The 10062-nt window shown below is 55.6% G+C and overlaps 1 protein-coding gene across 3 annotated transcripts in view; it reads right to left on the bottom strand.

Moving 5' to 3' along the window:
• TBC1D9B (TBC1 domain family member 9B) overlaps positions 1-9303 on the bottom strand; it is a 40400-nt gene extending 31097 nt beyond the window's left edge. For 2 of the 3 annotated variants that reach the window (XM_035029379.1, XM_035029380.1), the window contains exons 1-3: positions 8554-9303; positions 6688-6798; positions 2663-2781 (exon numbers count right to left, since the gene is read on the bottom strand). In XM_035029379.1, coding sequence (XP_034885270.1) covers positions 2663-2781; positions 6688-6798; positions 8554-8641 — 318 coding nt within the window. In that variant the 5' untranslated portion in view covers positions 8642-9303. The remainder of the gene's footprint in view (positions 1-2662; positions 2782-6687; positions 6799-8553) is intronic. The other variant, XM_035029378.1, reaches the window with a different exon arrangement.
• Positions 9304-10062: the final 759 nt, after the last annotated feature.

Here is a 10062-nt window from a genome sequence, read left to right as displayed (position 1 = left end):
GCTCTAGACCCCTCCCAGCTCAGGGCCCCCAGACCAGCTCTAGACCCATCCCAGCACAGGGCCCTCAGCTAGCTCTAGACCCCTCCCAGCTCAGGGCCCCCAGACCAGCTACAGGCCCCCGAGACCAGCTCTAGACCCCTCCCAGCTCAGGACCCTCAGCCAGCTCTAGGCCCCTCCCAGCTTGGGGCCCCCAGACCAGCTACAGGCCCCCCAGACCAGCTCTAGACCCCTCCCAGCTCGGGGCCCCCAGACCAGCTCTAGACCCCTCCCAGCTAAGGGTCCCCGAGACCAGCTGCAGGCCCCTCCCAGCTCAGGGCATGTCCATGCTGCGTTCTGCTGGCATCTTCACTGTCCTTTAGGAACATGTGGCAGGAGGAACTGTCCCAACCAATGGGAATGAGCTGGCCTGGCTCACAGGGTTGGGATTCGGTTTGCTGGCCGACAGAATGGGACTGTAAAAATCACTGGACAGATTTTAAATGATTGAGTCCATAGTTTCAGGCATATTCGGGTTTCTTATTTCTTCCTGAGTCCCAGCTTCAGTAATATTACGTGGTAGGCCAAATAAGAGTCCCCCAAAGATGTCCACATCCCAAACCCCAGAGCCTGGGCATAGATTACCTTATGTGGCACAAAGGGACTCTGCGGATGTGATAAAGTACGGATTCTGACCCAGGGAGAGGGTCCTGGATTATTCAGGTGAGCCCAATATGTCATCACAAGGGGCCTTGTGAAGAGGAGACAAGAGGGTCAGAGCCATGAAGGGAATGAGAGGACACGAGTGGGGAGAGAGAGGGCGTGATCTGGAGACGCCACATTGCCAGCATTGCAGGTGAAGGAAGGGGCCCAGAACTGAGGAAGACCAGCGGCCCCTAAAAGCCGGAACTGGCGAGGAAACGGGCCTCCGGAAGGAGCACGGCCTGCCCACACCTGGCGTTCAGCCTGCGAGACCCACTGTGGACTGCTGACTTCCAGAACTCCCAGATAACGGGCCTGTGTGAGGCCATGAAGTTTATGGGAACTTGTTGCAGCAGCAATGGAAGCGAACGCATGCTAGTGGGAGAAAGTGTCCGCGCTGTCTAAACTCTTCAGTTTACTCGTTCAAAGCTGTTCATGGCATCTCTCTCTCGTTTCTAAAACTCTGCTTTTTTATAGGTGCTCCTCCCAGTTCCTTCCCAACCCTGCTCATCTGAGGCCTCCTGCTTTGGTCCTGGGTCCCTTTTGCCACAGGTTTGTTTGTATCTTAGGTCGTTCCCTGGACCCGCTGCCTTTCTGCATTGTTCTCTAACAAGAGTCCCTTGACTATTTCCTTCTGAATTCCTCATTTCTGGGCTCAGACAGGGTAACTTACTGAACTCGACGCTTGGCTCATTAACGTCCTCTCAAGATTTAAGCCTTCGAATTTCCTGCTGTGTACTGCTTTCGCTACTGCCCACAAATTCGGATACGTAGGAGCATTCTGATGATCATTCTGTTCTAAATATTTTCTAATGCGCATTTCTTCTCTAACCCATGCATCGTGAAGTTTTTGTTCTGTTTTGTTGCTTGCTTTGTTTGGGTCTGGCGGGTAGGAAGCATTCAACAACGTTGCTTCATCATTATTATTATTATTGCCCAGCTTGCTCACTGGGACAGTGGAGACACTTGCCTCTGCTCTCCTTGCCTTTTCTCGTGGAGCCAGAAAGGCAATCAGGTCCTGCTCAGAGCCTCAAAGCCCACGGGGAGGAGCCAAGGAACTCTCAGCGCCGTCTGCCTGTGTCTAGAAAGTTCTGGAGTAACGAAGTCACGGGGGCCTGCCCAAAGCAGCCCTGAACGGCTAGACTTGGACCCAGTAAGGGCCCTCTGAGCAACCTAATCTAAGGCAAAATCACCAGACAGAAAGAAGACGACACACATGCACATGCGCTCAGGTAGATGCTCATTACGGCGTGAATTAGCCCCCGAAGAGGAAAAGCCGAAGCATCTCTGTGCTATGGGTTTTGACACACGGCTCCAGTTTTTAGAGCTGTAACACACCCCACGAAGTGTACCGCGTGTGACTTCGCAAGTCCCCTGAGCCCGATGCGCTCGGCGCAGGACTCAGTAGGAAGTGCTCGGTCAATGCCAGGCTAGCAAGTAGCACGGCTCTCATTTTGCAGAACAAACGGTGGCTGCTTCCCCTCCCACCCTCGGCCTGTTTCTGCTGACGGTGCTGCAGGGAGCATCGTGGGACCCACGCGTCACTCTGCACGTGTGCCTATGCCATATGACCGATGCCCGGGAAGGGAAGTGCTGTGTCAGGGGGCACACGCAGTTGTCAGTCGTGTGGGTTTCCTAAATGAAACGTGCCTCCAGCTGGCCTAGCCCTTCCAGCATTTTCCTGTTATGTGAGCCAAGGGACTGGCCGTCAGCGGTGTGCGCCCGCCTATTCGCTCTGAGGCCCTTTGCAGGGCACGGGAAGCCGGGGCTCTGCATGGTCTGAGCCCGGCGCCGGCCTGGAGAGGCGGGGTCCTGCCTGGCAATGAGTTCCATCAAACGCCCCTTTCAAGAGCAGGAGGACAGAGTGCATGCTTGCCTTCCCCCTCTGCTAAAGGGAGATGTCTGCCGAGTGAATGAGATGACACAGGCCAACACTGCCCGCCCCAGTGGGGCACGGGAACTGGAAGTGGAAGGTGAGCCTTACGTGGATCTTGCCCTTGACGAAGGTGGTGATGTCCTCCTCATTGTCGAAGATGGACAGCGTCTGGAGTAAGTTACTTTCCAGCCATTCCCAGTGCTTGGTGATCTCTTTGCGGGAAGAACCTGGGGGGAGGGGGGTTTGGTGGAGTGAAGAAGAGGAAAATCGTTACAATCACCAGGCCTTAAACGTAAGTTCAGAGGCTAATAACACGGATGACCTGATTTGCTCTACCCAGGAGACTGCAATCTTCAGGCTGCTTTCTCTTTTCCTTCTCGATGTTGAGTATAGGCAATGTAACAACAGTCACACATGGTCCCGGTGAACCCGAAAGTAACTCTGGCAGAACCGCAGCGGGTCATGCGGAAGGTAAGGCCCGCACCTCCGCTAACACCAAGAGAGACTGACCACTACTTTCCTCTGTGTCCTTCCAGAAGCAGTCTATAGATCTGCCCGTTTGCCTGGTTGTCACGATGTTCCTTCGGGATAAAGGATTTCATGTGGTCTCTGATATACAGGGAACTAAGTGACCGCGGTCCTCCGGAGGATGCCTTCCTGCAGGACTCCAGGCCCCTAGCCGGCTGGTCTCCTGCTGGGCACGCCAGAGGCTCTCACCCCTCTCTCTGAAGCCCGCTGCAGCCACCCAGGCCTTTGCCTGCAGGCCCCTCCTCCCCATCCCTGCTCACATCCCAGCCCTGACCCTGCCTCCTCCGGGAACCCCTGCCTGACCCCATCAGCTTCTGGCTGGCTCCCAGTGTCTGCCCTGCCTTGGAGGTGGTCCCTGGGCTCCTCAGGGAGGGACCCTGCAGGGCACAGCAAGTCCAGCGGTAATGGAAACACTTAGAGAAGGCAGTTCACCACCACTCCCAAGGGCAGGGCGGCTGTTTTCTCACGCACCCCCCCCCCCCCCCCCCCGGGAACCGGGAAAAGGGTACCCCGGGAGGAGAAGCAAAGGGATAAGGGAAGTCTTCTGCCTGGCCTGCTTCCCCTGCCTCTCTGGGGTTTTCCTTGTGCCTGGTGGGGGCTTTGCCCTCAAGAACTGCTTTCTGAACGAATGAACACAAGAAGAAGGGGGAAGGGCCTGCCTCCTTCCAGCTGACCCAGGGTGGGACAGTTTACGGACTGAGAGTGCCCAGAAGGCCCAGCTGATCCCCTGTGACCTATGCCTGCACACTGGCCATGGAGGGAGCCTGAGCGAAGACATAAGACCAACATGGCTGTGGCCCGCAGACATTTTTGCCCAGAGAATCAGGCACCCCGTCCTTCCCTGCCTGGCTACACTCTTCCACCAGCTGGAGACTCCGTCCTGTGGCCGTCCTGGCCAGGCCGAGTTGGTTCCCACCACCTCCTCCGTCCCCGGCTTGTTGCTCTGGCACATGTCACAGCCCAGCTGGGCTGGGTGAGGGGTGACTGTTTCTTTACCCTTACCCAAGGAGCTCACTGCTCTGACAATCAGTTCTGAGTCAGGGCCCTCCCCCTCCCCCGTGGGCCAGCGTGAGGCTGCCTCTGTGAAGGCCAGTAAACCCAGGACCATACAACTTACAGCGAGCCGTAACACACAATCCAAAGGACCCCTGCAGGCGCCTTCAAGCATCCATTAACGACCTTCCCCCCCATTTTTCTTTGGGCTTCTCACGTGGCCTCTTTTTCCTGGTGTACAGAGACCAAGGTCTAGCTGGTAGGGGAAGGGATTTCTCTCTTTCTCTCCTTTCTGCCAAGAACCCACTTTTGAATTTGGAAGTTAAATCTGCAAGTGAGGCAACTCCTGGCAACCTCAAGCAGAAGAAATCTTGTCCACGCTATCTGTGCAGATCTGTGTGTGCTTTGATTACAAATACTCACATGTGTGCATTTAAAGGAATTATTAGTTAGAAGTAACTCAGTCTTCATTTAGCCCTAAGTAAACACAAACTGTGCCATCTTTGTGTTGGGTTTAGGGACTAAAAAGAATGTAATTGCTAATTATTACGAAGCGCTATTTCTGCTTTCAGACCTTTTTGTGGAGTCTCTTATTTACTTCTTAGAGAATCGTGGAGACAGTACCATTATTTTCATTTCACAGGAGGAAACTGAGGCACAGAGAGGTTAAGTAAGTGGCCCAGTGTCACAGAGCCAGGAAGTCACCAAACCACGATCCTAACCCAGGCTGCCTACCCTGGCCCTCCGGGAGCTGCCGGTCTAGGGGGACAGCCAGTGAGCCTGCAGTGTATAAGGTGCTGGTAAAGACAGGGCGAGTCTCAAGGAGCCAGAAGGAAAGGTGGCTGTCTGGGTCTGGGGAATCTGGTTTTCCATAGGAGCCGACACCTGGGAGGGGTCTCAACAGAGTGGGAGGCTGGGTGGCTGGGGGGTGGGGGGGACGCCAGGCACATTGATCGGGACAGGGGTGGCTGGGGACTTTGGACCCTGTGAGTGTCTGGTCTGGCTGCAGGCCAGGTGTGAGCTGAGGGGAGGACAGGAATGGAGGGGGGCTGACCCGGAAAGGCATTCAGGGGCGGGCTAAGGAGTCGGGATGCACTGGGCAGGTGTGGGCATGACCACGTCTGATTTGGCAGAGCTGAAGGGGAGGGGCGTGCCCAGCAGAGGTCAGCGCAGAAGCTGGAGCAGCTCGGAGCGTGTGGCCTGAGGCTAAGGACTAAGGTTCCCCAGCAACGGCGGGGCTCCTCCCCAGCTCCTCCCCAGCATCAGGCCCGGCTGCCACCAGCGTGGCCACCCTCCTCCCTCCCCTCACTGCCACTCCTGCCTCCTCCCCATCTGCTCCCTGAGAAAGAACATCACTGAGATAGGAAAATCTAGAGGGCCCATTTTAGAGTCACGTGCCTCGCCCCAGCCCAGGCACACACTGACCTCCCTGCGCCCCACCCCACGGAAGCCCCTCTCTCCTGCACGCTCTGGAACCAGCAGGGCCGGGGTCCTACCGTGCCCCACTTGGCCTTGGGCACACCCAGACTTAGAAGCCTCTGTCTATGGATTCATACCCAGGGGAAAGGGCACCTCTGTTCAGGACCCCTGGGAGGAAGCGGACTTCTAAAGCCAGGGTCCCAGCTGTGGACGCTCTCATCACCTTTCTCAGGCCTCCTAACCCCCTCTGGGCCACTGCTTCCTCATCTTCAAAATAGAAAAAAAACAAACCCCAAAGTTCCACCTTCTTGGGAGGTTTGCGCAAGTGCCTGGCCGGCAAGAAGTGCTATCTGAGTGTATCCGTGAATATGTCCAAGTGACCTCAGCCAGGCTGGTACCCACTGACAGGGACCTCCTCCCAGACTCTGGGAGGGTTGTGTGTGTCTCCTCCCGGGAGGGCGGCCACAGCTGACTGTCATTTTTGGCGGCAGTTACGTTCTACAACGTCTCCTGGAACACGAACGGGCCAAGACTGATCCCAGGGGAGCTACGGGGAGGGCTACACTCCTGTAAACATCATCATCAATCGATCAGTGCATGACTGTTTCACGCAGCTTTCTGTTTAAAGGCCCCTTATTTCATATATGTTAATTCCCTAACACCACACTCAAGGCCAGCATCGGCCGGAACTCAGGCCTGAACGGAGCTCCGTGAACATGCGTACCCTCCCCACGAGGCACATCACCGCGTCTGTGCTTAGGAACACAGCCGGCCCCTCGGCACCCCACTTGGGGCCACTTGCACCAGCAAAATCACCAACCAAACCCACAAAAATGCCCGAAGTGTGGGCCCGTAGACCGCAGAAAGGACCCTCATTTACCGTTTGACAGCCACCAGGAGGCAGAAGGACGCCTTGTCCCTCTTTGGCTGGGAACCTGAGTGTCGGGCGGCTCAAAATTTTCACTGCACATGTCCATGACTGTCCACAGATAATCCCCACGGCGTCCAGGGCACCCGTGAACATCTGAGCTGCCTTCCTAAGTGAGATGCCGGCCTGGGCCGTGTGGGCTGAAGGAAAGGCAGCATCGGGTTCTCCAGAGACAACATCCAGCCCAGGAATGCAGGCTGTGTCCCCTCCCTCCTGGGGTCCCCCCCCCCCACCTCGTCCAGGGCAGGCCCCGCCCGGCACCTACCACATGCCACTGTCCAGTAGATCTGCGAGTCCTGAGTCTGGTGCAGGATTCGGTAAGGGGCCACGCGGGCACTGGAGTCCAACACCACGTCCAGGGTGCCCACGAGAAGACCTGGGGGCAGGGCAGAGAGAGGGGGGTGAGGGAGAGCCACGCTCACAGCCGAGCCCTGGAGGCCGCCCAGAACGGCAGCACCGTCCTCGAGGCCCCGGCCCAGACGGAGACACGTCTGGCATCCCCCTCGTCCACCAAATGACTTCTTTTTCCTCAAAGGCCTATCGAAAAATCCCCTCCCACTTCCTGGCAGCTTCTGCTCATTCCCCAGACTCACAAACACTTGTAGGCAGGGGCTGCTGCAGGTTTTAGAAGGCCTTGTTTATAAGCTTAAACAATTCTGGGAGGCCCTCTTTAGGAAAAATACAAAATTAGGTTGTCTTCTGTTTTTAACTTATTTTTAATTTTTTTCAAAAAAATTTTTTCAAAATTCCCAAAAATGAGAAAGTACAACCGTCACAAATTAAAAACAAAAACAATACCACAAGTATGACAAAATTCAGACAAATAGTACAATGTGTTTTATTAACTGCCAGACCCATCTCTTTAGGTACATTTTCTCCTGACATTTTTGGTCATGTACTCTGCCACTTTTTCAAAAAAGTAAGACAATGATTTTGTAAGATCACTTTCCGTTATCAACAACAGGATGATAATATAGTCTTTCCTCTGCCAAGTAATCACAAATTTTTTTCTCGGAAGTGTTAAGGAAGTTCCTTGTGGCTTCAGAAGTCATGACTGAAGAGGACACAGCAATTTTTATAACTGTCCAATTTGGGAAAACACTCATCCAGTTTTTTCCATCTCTGAAGCATTTTAGGGCATTTCAAATTTTCCTTCTCATCACATATAGCCTTTGTTGATGACACCATTTCCCCGACAAATCCGAGGAAATGTCTGCCTTTTACCTGTGTTTGAGTCTCTCCTCTTCGTTAAATGAATTATCAAGCTACCTAATAATCTGTTCACTGTTCCTATTTGGAATTTATGTTTTCCTTTTTAATGAAGTGCTGCTTTTGGTATGCTCTGGAAATAGCCTGTTACCATTTTCCTGTTGATGTCAGAATAACTTCTACTGATTGTATTAACTCGACTGTAACACTTTTGTTTCATATTCCATTTTAAACTATTTTTTCCCCTCCCCAATCTTGAACAAATAAAATTACTGATTACAAAAGAAGGTACCCATCACATACACCCAAGTTAGGAGTCTGTAATCTCTCACTTGTTTTACTGAAATGTTCTAAAATGTCTCCCTAAATTGCAGTTCAAGTGGCACATATTCAAGCTTTATCAGCGTTTGGAATAAACTTTTTTTTCATAGTTCCTGTTGGGGTTTCTCTTCTGGTCTTGGAAACTTTATTTTAATGCTTATTCTGTTGCCATATCCATGTTTCGAGACCTGAAAGCTTTTCTGCGGGCAGACCATCTCATCACACTCAGACTCTTCCTTCTTCTTCTTCTTTTTTTAAAGATTTTATTTATTTATTTGACAGAGAGCACAAGCAGGGGGAGCAACAGAGGGAGAAGGAGAAGCAGACTCCCCGCTGAGCAAGGAGCCCGATGTGGGGCTCGATTCCAGGACCCCAGGATCATGACCTGAACCGAAGGCAGACCCTTAACTGACTGAGCCATCCAGGAGCCCCTTATACTCAGACTCTTCAGGGAAAGATCCAGGCTGTTATCTGTTTTTAAAAACCAGCCCGAACAAAACCACATCACTAACTGTTCCTCCCTTGGGGAGACAGGGTTCAGGAGGCCATGGTGCCTATGACAGCACAGGGAAGGCCAGGCAAAGGCCACGGCAGGACTCACCAAACCTCGCTGGAACAGGGAGCTGAAGGAGTGGTTCCTGGGGTGGGGGTGGGTGGGCTCTGTCCTGGGGGGACACAGAGAGATGCATGAGGTGGAAAGGCCCTTCTGTGCACAGGAAGGCGGAGCACAGAGGGTCCCAGCCACCCTCTGAGATGATCTTCAGAAGCACAGAGCACAGAACGAGCCGCTGGACCAGACTGGACACGCTGGTATGCTGGTGCAACAGAAGGTTCTGGGCACCGTGCCTCGCCTTCCTGCACCGGCTTGCAGTCGCTTCTGGGGCTGACCATCATTCCGACTCTCCAGAGGGGCGGCTGTCTAACCGCCACCGAACAGCTAGTCCAGGCCGCAGGTCCAGCGCTGGCTCCTGGGATTCCTGAGGCTGTTGGGAGGCAGCCCGGGGCACAGAAGGGAACACAGTTTTCTTAGGAAAGGGACAGTGTCTTCCACATTAGGAGGTGTGGCCCAGAAGAGGGTGACAGAGGACGTCTGTGGGAAACTTCTGCTGCATCTGGCAGGACTATCTTCGCTGCTAATGTTTCAAATCAGGATGCTTCACAGAAATCGCTGTTGGTAACTTGTAAGATCTGTCAGCGTTGGGCCCGCAGTCTTGTTCGGCCACAATGGGCCACCGGAAGCACAGACGCTGGTCCAGCCCCGAGCACGCGCCAGCTTGGCGGGCTGCCCGCACAGGCTTGGAGCAGGTGGGACCTCGGACCACAGCTGCAGAGGGAACGCCCAGTGGCCCTGCCCTGAGTCCCAGATACCCCACGACTCCGGGGGGTGCCTGTTCACCGACAGCGGTGCTGCCCAGGCGGACAGAGGGGCACCCTGGCTGGCTCACCAGAACAGCCTATACTGGTAATTAGGCAGAGCCTCCGTCTGCAGCTCTAGGGCACCAAGGAGCAGGAAAGGTGGGCGAGGAGAGACCAGAGGGATGGGGGCTGAGGCCAGCAGCAGCTCGGGGCACCTCCGATCTCGCTACAAGGGCAATTTGGCGGGGCGGGGGGGGGGGGGGGGGGAAGAGGCAAAAGAAAACGTGTGCTTGTGTCACTTGGTCCCCGGAGGCACTTGGGGAAACTGAGGCAGAGGACGAGGACCAGGAGGTGTCGCCGACTTTCAGCTGTGACTCCCACTCCAGGAGGCTGCTCGCGCCTGGGCTCAGCCCCGGGAAGCTCACGGGCACCGCGTCTGGGCAGAGCCGCTGCCAGCTGTCCCCGCGCCGCCCTGGGCCGGCCGAAGTCACCGACCGGCCTCCTAACGCCAGCGCCCTCGCCTTGCCCGGGTCCTAGGCCCGCGCTCCCGGCGCCCCCGCCCCCCGCCCCCCGGCCGCGTCCCCGCCTCCCCGCTCCCCCCCGGCCCCCTCCTCGCCTCCACGACCCCCGCCGCCGCCCCCGCCCTCCCCCTCGCGCCCCGGGGCCCGGCCCGGCCCCCCGCCGCCGGCGCGCCCTCCCCGCCCGGCCCGCGGCCGCGTCCACAGGCCCGGCCTCCGCGCGCCCCTCACCCGTG

The sequence above is a fragment of the Mirounga leonina genome, unplaced genomic scaffold (genome assembly GCF_011800145.1).
Source record: "Mirounga leonina isolate KUSES-001 unplaced genomic scaffold, KU_Mleo_1.0 Mir_239, whole genome shotgun sequence".
Lineage (NCBI taxonomy): Eukaryota > Metazoa > Chordata > Mammalia > Carnivora > Phocidae > Mirounga > Mirounga leonina.
This window is presented reverse-complemented; position numbering and strand designations above follow the sequence as displayed.